Source organism: Oncorhynchus clarkii, chromosome 19, assembly GCF_045791955.1.
Source record: "Oncorhynchus clarkii lewisi isolate Uvic-CL-2024 chromosome 19, UVic_Ocla_1.0, whole genome shotgun sequence".
NCBI classification, from domain to species: domain Eukaryota; kingdom Metazoa; phylum Chordata; class Actinopteri; order Salmoniformes; family Salmonidae; genus Oncorhynchus; species Oncorhynchus clarkii.
This window is the reverse complement of record NC_092165.1, coordinates 16,492,554-16,508,466: the sequence shown is the minus strand read 5'-3', so window position 1 is coordinate 16,508,466 and position 15,913 is coordinate 16,492,554. Positions and strand designations below refer to the sequence as shown.

Here is a 15,913-nt window from a genome sequence, read left to right as displayed (position 1 = left end):
CTTGAACGATTAGCCACAGGCCCAATATACAGGAATCCAGTTCACCAGAGGAAAAGTTGTCTGTGTTAGTGGTCGCTCATCTGCTGTGGAGGGTTATTAGGAAATATGTGACTAAGAGTTTCGTTGAAATGACGTGAAAACAACGTTGATTCAACCAGTGTGTGCCCAGTGGCATAGAATGAAGTGAGGAGGACATGGCGTGGGAACACATTTTGTAGTCCTGGGGGAAGACTGAGTGGGAGCTTGGGGAGGTGTATAGATCCTTTATTTTTGTCAATCTCAGCAGAAAAGCAGCCCAGGTCAGTCAAGAGGTGGGAAGCGCCGGGTTTCTTACTTCTTTCTTCAAGTATATCCACATATTAGTATGTGAGTCTATTGTAATGCGTTTCTATGTTTTTCTCTCCATCAAGTGTCTGTTAGTACACTCTTGGATCTCCAGCAGAAGGAGGAGAAAAAAGGTCAAAAGCTCCAGTTGGAATGTTAGTGCCTATTGTATAAAACATTTAAAAGGGGGGACTGATAGAATGTAAATGACTGTTTTACAGCATTATCATTTTAGTATGAAAATATTGTTTTTATATATCCTTAGAGATTGAAGGTAGTGCTAGGTTTAAGCTCTGTGGGTATGAGAAGTGTAATTATTTAGTGGACTGCAGTGGACTGCAGTGGACTGTAGGAATGCGCACTCCCAATAACTCAAGGCCTCTCCTGACTGATTAGAAGTCCTGTGATATGCACAGAGAAATCCTGGGTGGTGGAAAAGTATTGAAGTACATATTTGTGGAAGGGAGAGGGTGAGAGTTGAGGGTGTAAGTGGACACGGCACTGTATTGAATGTATGTATTCAGCTGGACATCTTTGTTGAGTACACGTTTGAAACGTTACTTTGAGTTTGGGCTTTTATGATATATAAGCTTATGGTATATTGAGATATTGGCGTGTTTTTCATTGCAAGCAAGAAGGAATCTCCATTGGAATGTGCATATCAGTTAACCATCCACTACATTCAAAAGAGGCAGATATCTCTGGAAATTAGTCACAAGCAATGGACCTCAGTTGAGTTCAGGAATTTTGTGGCCAAGTTAGGTTTTTGTGGGTGAACCACGGGGAATGCAAATAAGGATATTTACAAAGGAAATAGGAAGGCTATAGCGAGACAATTATTTCATTAAATGTATGATGTATCAATTAATTATATGACAGGTCAGGGCAGGCAGAGGTCAGTAATCCAGAGTGCCCTGACCCTGAGCCTGCCAGCTGTTCTGTGGCAGAATGGTAAAAAAATGGGAAAGCTAGATAACAAGAACGAGAGAAAGACAGGAGCATGGGAAAACCATTTGATGAAAAACAACTGGCAACAGACAAACAGAGAGACGTGGGGAGACCAGTGATGAAGTCCAGGGATATGTGAGACCAGGGACGGTGAGGGACAGGCAGTGGTTGAAGTGGACCAGCCGGAGCTTGCCGAGGAGTCTTGGTCTGTGCACAGATCGTGCAGACGGCGACGAACGCAGAGACGTCCGGGACCATGGTAGGCCACCAAATGCGTTGCTGCACAAGGGCCAGGGTCCGACGGGAGCCCGGGTGGCAGGTAAGTTTGGAGGAGTGGGCCCACTCCAGGACCGAGGGACGGGAACAAACATCAGGTTATCTGGGCCCCCCTGGGGTTCGGCTGGGAATGCTGCGCCTCATGGACCTGCTTCCCTATTCCCCAGCTGAGTGCAGTCGCCAGGCACGAGGTGAGAAGCATGGTCTCAGGGTTCGAGGGTGTAGCCTCGTGGCTATAGCGGCGTGAGCGCATCCGGCTTAATATTCTTGGATCCCAGTCGGTAGAAGAGGGAGAAGTTAAACTGGGTGAAAAGCAGGGCCCACCTAGCTTGCCTGGAATTGAGACGCTTGGCGGTGCGGAGATACTCTTCTCGTGATCCGTTCACACAATGAAAGAATTTTCCGCCCCCTCCAACCAGTGTCTCCACTCCTCCAACGCCATCTTCACCGCGAGAAGCTCATAATTCCCGACATTGTAATTCCTCTCCATGGCGTTGAGACGATGGGAGAAGAAGGTACAGGGATGTAAGTTGAGGTCCAGGGCAGAATGAAGGGACAGGACAGCCCCCACTCCGACATCCGAAGCATCGGCCTCCACCACAAACTGACAGGATGGGTCAGGATGACACAATATGGGAGCTGTGGTGAAGCGGTGCTTGAGGTCCCGAAACGCCCGGTCCGCAGCAGGGGACGACGTGAACGGAACCTAGGGAGAGGTGAGTGCAGACAGGGGGGGAAGCCAGATGCTCTAACCCCGGATAAAGCGGCGATAAAAGTTGGCAAATCCCAGGAAACATTGCAGCTGCACTTGGGACGTAGGCTGAGGCCAATCCACCACCGCTCTCACCTTCCCGGGATCCATCTGTACATTCCCTGCAGCGATGATGTACCCAAGGAAGGGGATGGTGGAGCAACTCCAGAAAGACAGGCGCACGGGGAAACCGCTGGTAGGCTTGCTGAAACAAAATAAACTGGCAACAGACAAACAGAGAACACAGATATAAGTACACTGGGGTTAATGGGGAAGATGGGCGACACCTGGAGGGGGGTGGAGACAAGCACAAAGACAGGTGAAACAGATCAGGGTGTGACAAAAAAATGCTCATTCATGTTGGTTAATTCAGGATTCAAAGATAATCTTTGAAAATATATAGTTTAGCTTAGTCCACACAAAACATAAATTACATGACAGAGCACAGAGCAGTTATAGACAAGAACAGACAATATTAGAATAAATAAAAAATAAGAGTCAGATTGTCAAGAAAACAAAAATACTTCTTACACACTATTAATATATAGGTATTCATAGTATTATACACAGTACAGTTCAATTAGATATTTTAAAAGAAAGGAGGCCCTGTGACACTGTTTAATTTGTTTCTGTTTTTTAAAACTTTTTGCCTGAGTAATCTCTGGTCCAAAATGAAATGGTTATATACATAACTAAGCGACAGATTAAATCAGTTTTTGGTTTGGGTACAGTAGGCCTAAAGAAACCCACAGTGGTGTGTCTGGTGGGGAATATATAGTGCCATGCAACTTATTATGTGACTTGTTAAGCACATTTTTACACCTGAACTTAGACTTGCCATAACAAAGGGGTATTGACATTTCAGCTTTTCATTTTTTATTAATTTGTCAACATGTGGAAAAATATATTTACACGTTGACATTATGGGATATTGTGTGTAGGCCATGACAAAAAATCTCAACATGGGGAAAAAGGTTAAGGGGTATGAATACTTTCTGAATGCACTGTATGTCTGCTTGACTTTGTAGTATTACGCAACTAGAAGTGGGTTATTTCTATGGGTTTCTTGTCAGTAGCTGCTTTATAGTCTGGTCCCAGATCTGCCAACTCCATTGCTGTCTTTGTCAAGCCAAACAGAGTTGGCATTATAGCACAAACAGACTGTCACTCAGGCTAGAAATGACTCCTTCATTGTTAATAATTATTTAAAAAGTAACCTTTATTTAACTAGGCAAGTCTGTTAAGAACAAATTCTTATTTACAATGATGGCCAACGCTGGGCCAATTGTGCACCGCCCTATGGGACTCCCAATCACAGCCAGATGTGATGCAGCCTGGATTTGAACCAGGGACTGCAGTGACGCCTCTTACACTGCTGCGCCACTCTGGATCACCGGATCTAACTAAGAAATGCATTTTGAATGTAATACAGTATAGGCATACAGTAGACCATCACTGCCATAATAGGCACCAATTATCAAATAGACCACTTGAGTGAAAAGAGAAGTGTATCAAATTGGTTATAGATATCAGATACATCCCATAACCCATTGATTATACATATTAAATTAACATCAGGAGAGTTGAATATTATGATCACAGGCTAGCAAAGATTTTTGACAGTATATATCACGTGTCATCTCCCCATTTGCCCTTTAAAGAGATATGAAATATGATTGTTTTTCTTTGAACCAATCTTTGCTTTTTTTATAGTGCAGACAATATTATGCACACTTGCTGTACCATGCATATAGATTATATTCATGAAATTACTAATATTCTAATTCCAAATTCTTTGACAACCCTGAGATGCAAGATTGCCTAACCCAACGCACGCTAGATCATGGGACCCTTACGTAATCAGGTACAATCATATTCCTTGTGTGGTTGGTGCACAGCACAGTCAATAAAAATTCCTCGTTTCTGACTGGCCCTGCCAGAGTTTCCGCTTTTTCATTGTCTCCTCCCTTATCTCTTGAGCTGATCCACTGATCTACTCCCCCATTAGATACTGTAACGTTATCAATAGCTAGCCACCACCATCAAATAGCTAGATATGGACGATTTTGACATGCTCAGCGCACCACAGGCTGCGGCCGGCAATGGGACGGACGAAGACCCCGCTGCCGCATTCTTGGCCCAGCAAGAAAGCGAGATCGCGGGGATTGAGAATGACGAAGGATTCAGCATCCTGGACAGCGGAGAGGTTCCAACATCGCTAGACAATAATCTGACAGGCGATGCAAACGGTAACTGTGTTCTAAAAACTCTTAATTTAGCAAGTTACAGTTGCTAGCTCGTTCGTATTATTTGGCTGGGTCAAAGCCTAGCAAATTGGCTATAACTGATTAGCTATGGGCTAGCCAGCTAGTGTTTACACAGTTAGCTAGCCATCTTAATTAGCTAGCTAGCCAGCAAACGAGCTACATTAGCAAGCTACATCGACTGTCTGCAGGAGACTTAAAGGAAAGAGATTACGCGAAAAACAAGTAACGTCATTTTAGCTGGCTGGATCCGATATTTCAGACCATCTATTTAAAATGTTTGGGAAACTAGCTCGTAATGCGCAAGGTGACGCTAGTTTCGCTAACGGCGCTAGTTAGTCTCTACATTACATGTGTATATGCTAGTTAATAACGTAACTTTACTTATTGATATTTTGATGTTTGTGAAGTGTCGTGAATAAACTAACAGAAAATATAGTGTATTTGAATGACCGGGAAGTTAGTTATTGCGTCTATTTCCTGTCATTGGATTGATCCCACTGCACCAACAACATTACTGGCCACTTCATTACTGCAATTTGATATATGGCCCAATGATCATTGGACTTACATACAAAACTGTCGTCTTCAGGAAGTTAGATTATTGACCATTAGTTAGCTACATTGGCCAGAAGCAAGTTCATGTTATGCAACTCTTTAGGGGGGGGGGGGGGGGGGTGTACATGTTCATCTGTACAAACATCTGTACATCTTCATCTGTACAAACAATAGAACGTGAGTATAAACATCATTGGACCACACAGCCGTCATACCGCTCAGGAAGGAGATGCGTTCTGTCTCCTAGAGATGAACATACTTTGGTGCGAAAAGTGCTGATCAATCCCAGAACAACAGCAAAGGACCTTGTGAAGATGCTGGAGGAAACCGGTACAAAAGTATCTATATCCACAGTAAAACAGGTCCTATATCGACATAACCTGAAAGACCGCTCAGCAAGGAAGAAGCCACTGTTAGTCTGGCTTTTTTCTATCGGTTTTGGAACTGCACACGGGGACAAAGATCATACTTTTTGTAGAAATGTTCTCTAGTCTGATGAAACAAAAAAAAGAACTGTTTGGCCATAATGACCATCGTTATGTTTGGAGGAAAAAGGGCGAGGCTTGCAAACTGAAGAACACCATCCCAACCGTGAAGCACGGGGGTGGCAGCATCATGTTGTGGGGGTGCTTTGCTACAGGAGGGACTGGTGCACTTCACAAAATAGAGGAAAATTATGTGGATATATTGAAGCAACATCTCAAGACATCATTCGGGAAGTTAAAGCTTTGTCGCAAATGGGTCTTCCAAATGGACAATGACCCCAAGCATACTTCCAAAGTTGTGGCAAAATGGCTTAGGGACAACAAAGTCAAGGTATTGGAGTGGCCATCACAAAGCCCTGACCTCAATCCTATAGAACATTTGTGGGCAGAACTGAAAAGTGTGTGCGAGCAAGGAGGCCTACAAACCTGACTCAGTTACACCAGCTCTGTTAGGAGGAATGGGCCATAATTCACCCAACTTATTGTGGGAAGCTTGTGGAAGGCTACCCAAAATGTTTGACCCAAGTTAAACAATTTAAAGGCAATGCTACCAAATACTAATTGAGTGTATGTAAACTTCTAGCCCACTGGGAATGTGATGAAAAAGAAATAAAAGCTGAAATAAATAATTCTCTCTACTATTATTCGGACATTTCACATTCCTTAAAATAACGTGTGATCCTAACTGACCTAAGACAGGAAATTTTTACTAGGATTAAATGTCAGGAATTGTGAAAAACTGAGTTGACATGTATTTGGCTAAGGTGTATGTAAACTTCTGACTTCAATTGTAGCTACAGTGCCTTGTGAAAGTATTCGGCCCCCTTGAACTTTGCGACCTTTTGCCACATTTCAGGCTTTAAACATAAAGATATAAAACTGTATTTTTTTTGTGAAGAATCAACAACAAGTGGGACACAATCATGAAGTGGAACGACATTTATTGGATATTTCAAATTTTTTAACAAATCTAAAACTGAAAAATTGGGCGTGCAAAATTATTCAGCCCCTTTACTTTCAGTGCAGCAAACTCTCTCCAGAAGTTCAGTGAGGATCTCTGAATGATCCAATGTTGACCTAAATGACTAATGATGATAAATACAATCCACCTGTGTGTAATCAAGTCTCCGTATAAATGCATCTGCACTGTGATAGTCTCAGAGGTCCGTTAAAAGCGCAGAGAGCATCATGAAGAACAAGGAACACACCAGGCAGGTCCGAGATACTGTTGTGAAGAAGTTTAAAGCCGGATTTGGATACAAAAAGATTTCCCAAGCTTTAAACATCCCAAGGAGCACTGTGCAAGCAATAATATTGAAATGGAAGGAGTATCAGACCACTGCAAATCTACCAAGACCTGGCCGTCCCTCTAAACTTTCAGCTCATACAAGGAGAAGACTGATCAGAGATGCAGCCAAGAGGCCCATGATCACTCTGGATGAACTGCTGAGGTGGGAGACTCTGTCCATAGGACAACAATCAGTCGTATATTGCACAAATCTGGCCTTTATGGAAGAGTGGCAAGAAGAAAGCCATTTCTTAAAGATATCCATAAAAAGTGTTGTTTAAAGTTTGCCACAAGCCACCTGGGAGACACACCAAACATGTGGAAGAAGGTGCTCTGGTCAGATGAAACCAAAATTGAACTTTTTGGCAACAATGCAAGACGTTATGTTTGGCGTAAAAGCAACACAGCTCATCACCCTGAACACACCATCCCCACTGTCAAACATGGTGGTGGCAGCATCATGGTTTGGGCCTGCTTTTCTTCAGCAGGGACAGGGAAGATGGTTAAAATTGATGGGAAGATGGATGGAGCCAAATACAGGACCATTCTGGAAGAAAACCTGATGGAGTCTGCAAAAGACCTGAGACTGGGACGGAGATTTGTCTTCCAACAAGACAATGATCCAAAACATAAAGCAAAATCTACAATGGAATGGTTCAAAAATAAACATATCCAGGTGTTAGAATGGCCAAGTCAAAGTCCAGACCTGAATCCAATCGAGAATCTGTGTAAAGAACTGAAAACTGCTGTTCACAAATGCTCTCCATCCAACCTCACTGAGCTCGAGCTGTTTTGCAAGGAGGAATGGGAAAAAAATTCAGTCTCTCGATGTGCAAAACTGATAGAGACATACCCCAAGCGACTTACAGCTGTAATCGCAGCAAAAGGTGGCGCTACAAAGTATTAACTTAAGGGGGTTGAATAATTTTGCACGCCCAATTTTTCAGTTTTTGATTTGTTAAAAGTTTGAAATATCCAATAAATGTCGTTCCACTTCATGATTGTGTCCCACTTGTTGTTGATTCTTCACAAAAAAATACAGTTTTATATCTTTATGTTTGAAGCCTGAAATGTGGCAAAAGGTCGCAAAGTTCAAGGGGGCCGAATACTTTCGCAAGGCACTGTAGCTAGCTAGTTCCAATGAATGAATCGTTCATCGTAAAGATATTGCCAAACCAAGCATTTATGTACTAGGGCACTAGACTAGAACAGGAGGGTATCATTTGTGGAACGTTCCAACAGGAATCTGTTCCAAAAACTTTGTAAAATACAAGGTTACCAACAAACAACGCATACAAGGTAGTATGATCAATTCACCTAGCTAACCAGCTGCCGAATAGGCACCAACTCGTAGCTTATTCTTAATGTTTGTCCATAGGCTACCAGAGTGAGGACAAATATTTTTCGGAATAAACGTGGTGAGTGAATTGAATGATTTAGCCCACTCCTTACCTGGTATCTTGTTCTGCCGCTATACAACTTTGTATGTGTTTATTGGCAACATTGTTATTTCCAACGTTTTTGGAACAGATTCATGTTGGAACATTCCACAAACTATACCCACCTGACTAGAACAAACCAACATGTAGTATTTTGCAAGCTTACAACTACAAATCCATAATCTGAATTTGATCCTATCCGTCTTAGAGTAAGACGTGTAGTGAGGTCTGATACACACCCACTCTGTGATGTGAATTGATGATGTAGGCCATTTCATTGTCTTTGATATGGCTTTGTTCGTGATGAATGGTTCATTTTATTTGCAGATGCAGTGGACGGCGCTGTCAATGGAGACCTTAATGAGGTAATATCTTATGTTTTCCCATTTTGTCTTACAGCAGAGATTGTGAATATATCGACTCAATGGAAAACATTAGAATACTTAACCATGCATGTTTTGTTTTAACATAGCCTAATGAATTCTAAATGCCATGGTTGTGTCATATTATTGACCGTGGTTGTGTTCAATAGGCACAAAACGGAAGAAAATGCTCTGGAACAGAGTGAGAAAGGGGGGAGTTGCTATCTACTGGTCCAATGAGACACATTTAACGTTGCTACAGTGTGCCCTGTTGAACACCACCCATGTGTTTGTTAGGAGAGCAATGGCCCGTCTGATGCATACTCCGCCATCTCCAGTGCCGACCGGCTGCAGGCTGAGCCAGAGAGCCTGCGTAAATGGAGGGAGGAGCAGAGAGAGAGGCTGGAGGTCCTAGGTAAGGAGAGGCCCCTGGTATATCCTGGTTAGAGGGCCATAGCAGCGTAACAATAGAATAGAAGGTACCAATGTGACTATTTACAGTTGAATCCAAAGCGCCGAGTGCCCAATTCTAACACCACAATCTTTGGAAAACGTATGGCCCTGATTAGCAATGCAAGAAAAACACTGAGCACATTTTGCTGATGTTGAAATCGCCCCTGGTTTTTAGAAGTCTTCTTTTTTTTGTGATGTCATTTTTCAAGAGAATTGCACGTACTGTGTGAATCATAAGACCTCTTCTTCTTCCTAATTTCCCCTTCCCCAGATGCTAACTCTCGTAAGCAGGAGTCTGAGTGGAAGGACAAGGCCAAGGTAGAGCTGGAGGAGTGGCACACTAGACAGGACGAGCAGCTGGAGAAGACTAAAGTGAATAACAGGTAAAAATGCATAGAAAGAGTCTAGTCATTCTATTTCTATGTAAAAACAGCCCCAGGTTGAGCCAGGAGGACTAAAAACCCACTGGACTCCAAGGAAACCTTTGGTCCACTGACTCCCTTTTCTCTACAGGAGCTGTGGAAAGGAAACCCTGTCCATTGAGTGTAAATGACACTCTGCAGAAATCTCCTTGCAGAATAGTTTAGTTATTGTGCAGCAATTGTTCCTATTGGTCCCTCTATGTTCTCTACGACCTCTTATGTGTTTTAAGGTTTATATAGGCCTACATGAAAAGACGTAGGCTAGCTGTGTGCAGTCTCTGGTAGACCAGTGAAAAAGATCAGTATAGTATGTTCCGGAATGAAAAATGATCATGTATATTAATTCTCAGGGTCATTTTATTTCTGATAATGGCCTGGAGCGGCAATCCAAGTCATGCATGGTGTTGCTAAAGAGGTGAAACAGCTGTTGCTAAATGACGAGACCCCAGAGTTGACCCTTGACCCACAAGCCTTTTGAGCACGGCAGATTCAGAAATATCTAGTTGAGGTCAGGAATTATAATATCAATTGGTGTTAATATCTATCGAAATATAACAGGACAGGCCCAGCAGCAAACAGAAATGTAGGATGTTTAAAATAATATATATATATATATATATAAGTTTGATAAGACTTAGGATAAGGGTTTTGGAACGCCTTGCCTCCAAGGGCTCAGACAGTATAAAGTCTAGTTTTCACTAACTTGAGCGTCTGTAACCCAAGCCCTCCCTCTGCTCTGAATAATGTATCAGCCAATGTTCCAGTCTCTGTCTCATGTCTAGCTACCTCTAACCTGCCTCTGTTATGTTGTTTGTAGTCTCTTTGTATATAGGTGCATCCGAAATGGCACCCTATTCCCTATGTAGTCTCATAGTCATAGTCTCTGGTTAAAAGTAGTGCTACTAGGTAGGGAATATGGTGCCATTTTGGACGCAGATTACTGTACGAGTGAGAGCTCTGGGCTGGGTTTGTTCTGTCGTTTTTGCTCTTCTCCTTTTTACCGCTCTCTCTCTTCTCTCCTGCTTGCTGCTTTCCTCTGGGACATCCCCTGTGTCTCCCAGGGTTCTGGATGAGGATTTCTACAAACAGCCCTTCTCTGACCTGATTGGTTATGTGTATGTTGCTAAACTAACATTTGTTTCTTTTTTTTCCCCCCCACGTGACGTCACTCGCGTCAATCGCACGCCGCATCTTCCATTTTTAACACTAATTTTTACGTTTGGCTTTTTCCCCCTTCATTTTTTTGTTTGTTTTGGTTTTACGTTATTTTTCGAAGACGTAGACTTTCATTTATCTTGAGCGTGCGTGACTGTTTTTGCGACCTTTAAACCCACCAGGTGTCTTTTACAATTTTTTTTTTTTTTTTTTTTTTAATGCAGTGAATGTGTGTTGGCTGAATGTCATTGCATCAGCCTTAATGCTTAATGCTCAGTTTTCGTATGAATTATGTTGCCATAACTCTAGTGTAGTAAATCCAGTGGCCATTTTTCTTTTACTTTGGTCTTGTTTAATTACATCGTCCATGATCCATCTATATGTCCCTTCATCTCATCACGACATCTCATCACGCCATCTCATCACGCCATTTGCAAATGTTTTTGTATTCTTAGATCCCTTTTTTTAAATCATCTATACTTGTATTATTCATATGTGCACATGGAAAACTAGTTATAGAAATTGACGCTATGTAGAAAAACATTGGTTAGGTGTGTCACTTGGCGACGCACTACTTTAAATGTATTGACGGAACCGTATAGCTGCTACCTCGGCTACCTCAGCTGCGTGTCGATACCGTGTGGCTAATGTCTCTAGTAGAGTTAAGACTGTAGTTTTGTTTCAAGCAACTGTGTCTCCAACTTTTAACAGTCCTATCAATATAGTAGTACCTTCATATAATATGCAGGCGTATTATCTGAAGGTTAACTTTAGTCTGTTAAATACTATTTAAGAGATCTCCTGCCATTTGAAAGGCTATTTATTTATATATATCTGCTTTATACCTGGTAACCTGCAGCCTTTCGGGCTCAATAAGGCTCCTGAAAAGCTGTGCAAAGGCAACCATGTTGTTGGAGGGCCGTTTCTTTCCAACATTATCCCAACATTATCTCTGCTGTTTCAGCGTCTTCTAGAATAACCACACACACACACCCCCTCGCACAAATAACTGCAGAGATGGGTGTTTTTTTTTTCTTCACAGGAGTTATTTATGCAAATAGCTATTGTACTGTACTAGAATGTCTGTTGGTTGACATAATGTTGAACGGACACTCTGAATCCCTCATTTGGAGAGCGTCATTACAATTTTTTACGAATGAATACGCCAACTTGGTGGCCATGTGGTTGGAGTGTCCGCCCTGAGATTGGAAGGTTGGGAGTTTGATCCCTGGCCGAGTCATACCAAGACTCTGCATTAAAGATGTATATTTTGGAGGGGGGGCTGCAATAGACTAGCGTCCTGTCCAGGGTGGTGTACTTGTACAGCTGCCTCACGCGACAGGAGATGGGCTCCTGTTCCTATGAGCTGTTCTGGCTAGCACAATCCAAGGCTCGTACGAGGCGACTTATGACAAAATCCAACAGTTGAAGTCTATTTTCAATAGCCTGCATAGCCTGATACTGTCGCAGAGCCCTGCATGTAGACAGTCAACTGTTGCGTTGATGTCGCTAGTACGTCTGTATTTCTAAACTGAAAGCTCATTGGATACACCGTTGCTTCAAACAGGCGAATGTGATCTGCTTAGAATCTGTTAATAGCTACTAGCATCCCACTGTCTACCATAGAATGACATGCTACTGTTGTTGCCCAACTCGCACTCTTAGTATTGCAGCCCTTGTATCTATCTGCCATTGAATTCATTCGATCGCTAAAGAGCAAAGGTTCCCATATAACCAAACGTCCTTGTCTCTGCCAAAACAAAGACCCACGGCTACTGAGACCAAGGGGGCACATATTTTTGCCTCACCCAACCAACTCAATGGCACAGCAGATGAAGGCTGCAAGCTAAGCACACTTAGTGCACAGAAAAATAAAAAGAATCCCCCCCCCCCCCCCTCTGAAATGACTTTTCTTCTCTCTGGGAAAATGCATGCTGGCTTCTGTCATCTGCATAAAGCTCATTTACTTTTCATTTCTATATATCTGACTTGTGATCTGTTTCTCCTTGTTTCTTTTCCTATGCACCTTTAAGCACACACATTAACCATCCTTGCTACCGCCTAGACCAGTTAAGTAAAAAAACAAAAAGACAATATCCTAGTAGGGAGAAGTGTATATTAGCCTAGAAAAATGGCAAGACAATATTCAATAGTGGTGCACAATTAGACTAGGCTGTAGTCGAGGCTCTCCAACCCTGTTCCTGTAGATTTTCGCTCCAACCCTTAAAAAAAAAAAGATAATGAACTGATTGATAAGCTGAATCGGGTTAGTTACAGCTGGGGTTGGAGTTAAAAAGCTACAGGGTAGCTCTCCAGGAACAGGATTGGAGAGCCCTGCTGTAGACGAATACAAAATCCACTGCCAATTGAAATGATTTTAGAAGCCGGGTGTCCCTTCTGTGATACGTTTGGTCCACTAGTCCTGTTCGTACCTGTAGTTTCGTTGTGACAGTGACTTTTCATTGGCTTCTCATCCCCATTTTGCTCTGTGTATTGTGTTCTAGTTTATAGAGGGGGTCTTTCAATTTTCTTAACTCTTTGGCAGTGGAAGTGTCCTGTCTTGGGTGGGTGGGTTTGGGTTTTGCTATTCCCCCTGGCTTGCATTTCAAAATGTCTTATTGTGATTGTGGCACTATCATTTTTTATTTATTTCATTTCAGTTATGTATGCTAAGCCTTCTAGTGGAATTAGATGCCCTTTTGGGTTCGGTATCGGTGTGAAGATTGTGACATGTCAATCAAAAGTCTCTTATGGTTATTATATCAAGTGTTTGCTGCATTTCAAATGGCCTGCTTTCCAACCGCAGCAAAATGCATGGCAAAGTCTCCGGTATCCAGGTTTTGGTTGTTAAAAAGAAAACGAACTTGCCACTAAGCGCACTCATCAAGCACAAGTATAAAGGACATAGAACAAAACATATTCCTAATGCTATACTTGGATCTTGAGAGAATATTTGAACGTAACCAAAAGGCAAGTTACCCCCCCCCCCCCCACCCAGTTCTGTGACGAACTGCATTTTTAACCAACCAAACCGCGTTTTAACCGTTCCCCCCAAAAAACCTGCGCTTCCTTTTTTCCCAAAACCCCTTGATTAGACTGACAGGGAAAAGCAGGTAACTAGCTAGCTGTATGACTGGGGTTATAGGGGGCATGCTGTATGATCCAACCCTGTTCTCTTCATCTGTTTTTGATGTGGCCACCCGGAGAATGTTTATTTTTTTGGATGTACTGTAATGTAGTTGGGTCTCCACTGCTGTCTACTCGACACTTCCTCCTCAAGCAAAGGTTTCTAGATTCAGACCTCACTAAAACTGTTTGACTAAAACGCTGGAAAATCCATGCTAAAATGGCACCATTTTCATAATTTATCTTTTTTTTTTTTTTTACGTTATTGTCAACTACCAAATTGATTTGTGTCATGCAGGTAGTTTAGATCCATTCGGCATGTATTTCTATGGGGATTCCCCATGTCTATCCCTGTGGTGTTGCAGAGGAGGAGGTGGTGTGTAAGTGAACAGCAGTAAGGCCCTCTGTAAAACTCTGCTGATCTCTGGGGCCCAGGCCTGCTCCCTCCCTCTCTAAAGCGCTGTCCCCCTCCCGTGTTGCCTTGCAGAGCGGCCGAGGAGGCCATGCTGTCGGACATGGACGAGAACAACCCGGGCACCGAGTGGGAGCGCGTGGCGCGCCTCTGCGACTTCAACCCAAAGTCCAGCAAGCAGGCAAAAGACGTGTCCCGCATGCGCTCTGTCCTCATTTCCCTCAAGCAGGCCCCTCTGGTCCGCTAACCCCCGCCCCCCCCTTCGACTCTATTAGATGTCTCAATTCAGTCCCTACCACTCCCCTTCGCACTAACCATTCATTCAGCGTTTGCAGATCTGAAAGCTCTGGATGCGTAAAAGCAGTGTCTTGGTGGAGCTTCCACGATCCACCATGTCGCTTTTCACCTTACAGATCTGTTAACGTTGAGGGGCCGAGGGGAAAGGGGGTGAATTGAGACGGCTGTATCTCTACCCTAACCCTCTCTGGACCCAGATTACAACCAACCTCTCATAGGGCAATGTATCATTCCCCCCCCCCCCCCCCCCCTTACCCATCTACCTACCCGAGGTCGTCGTTGTTCATGGATGGATATTATTCCTCTCTTCCATCTCCCTTTCCATCATTAAAGAACAAAATAAGTATATACGCATTTATTTTTTCTTTCTATTCTTTTAAGGACCAAAGTCTGTTTTTATTAAGTGTGTTGGAAACCCATTTAGAGCCGGCTTGTGGCATTTATTGTGACTATTTCAATCTATGCATTTTTCCCATTTGAACCACGAATCAAGTACGGTAAATATCTATTTGTGTGTGTGTGTGTGTAAGCATCAAGGTTGGGGTCAATTCCATTTAAATTCCGGTCAATTCAGAAAGTACACAATTCCAAATCAAATTTTTGCTAATTGAAAAGCATTGAAGAGAATTTGAATTTCAGTGTACTTCCTGAATTGCAACGGAATTACCCCCAAACATCATGTGGTGTATTATGTACTCTATATGTGTGTACCTATGTACATATACAGGCAATATATAAATTGACATTGTGGTTAAGATTTACTGTAGCCCATGTGTTGCTTAATGTGTTCGTTGTCCATCAATTTCAATATCAGTAAAACATGAAACTTTTGTCGTCAACGTCGTTATTGAAGTGTTGTCCGTGACATTCAAATTATTATGGTTGCACCTAATTGGTGGAAGTAAAATTTCAGGTGAGACAAATTACATTTTAATTATGTTTAGTGTTCCCTTAGGCCCTCCACCACTTTTGCTGTTTGTTGTATGGCCTTGGGTTCTCTCTGGGTTCAAAAGAATCTGGTGAAAATTAATCTGGCTTCAAATTCATCTCTGGTGAAAATGGCAGAGAGGAAGAGGTGAAGCGAGAGGGGGTTTTCTCCTGTTCAAATCTGTCCACGGGAAGCAGACCGCCTGCCTTTTGGATGACTCCCATTGTTAGGGCAGAGACAATCATCTCAAGTATGCAGTATCTCAAATGGTCAAACCGAAGTTGCCTACCTTTGATCAAAGCCACGCTGTTGGTTGGGAGGTGGCCAGTCAGAACGTGACATCTTTGAGCTTGAATCTGTTCAACCAATAAATGGCTTTATTAGTTATGTTCATGTATATTTGGTGTAGCAACAAGCTATTGTGG

The 15,913-nt window shown here is 42.7% G+C and overlaps 1 protein-coding gene across 3 annotated transcripts; it reads left to right on the top strand.

Moving 5' to 3' along the window:
* The first annotated feature begins 4,180 nt into the window (after nt 1-4,180).
* On the top strand, nt 4,181-15,399 carry LOC139374854 (clathrin light chain A-like). Of its 3 annotated transcripts, XM_071116009.1 has the most exons (7): nt 4,257-4,548; nt 8,661-8,698; nt 8,993-9,110; nt 9,420-9,531; nt 10,632-10,685; nt 12,759-12,794; nt 14,339-15,399. In XM_071116009.1, exons 1-7 carry the CDS (start codon nt 4,356-4,358, stop codon nt 14,508-14,510), a joined length of 723 nt encoding a protein of 240 aa, XP_070972110.1. In that variant the 5' UTR covers nt 4,257-4,355; the 3' UTR covers nt 14,511-15,399. The 3 variants fall into 3 exon arrangements, with proteins under 3 accessions (XP_070972112.1, XP_070972110.1, XP_070972111.1); XM_071116010.1 differs by lacking the exon at nt 12,759-12,794 and having other exon boundaries at nt 4,258-4,548; nt 14,339-14,749; XM_071116011.1 differs by lacking the exons at nt 10,632-10,685; nt 12,759-12,794 and having other exon boundaries at nt 4,181-4,548.
* The last annotated feature ends 514 nt before the right edge of the window (nt 15,400-15,913 follow it).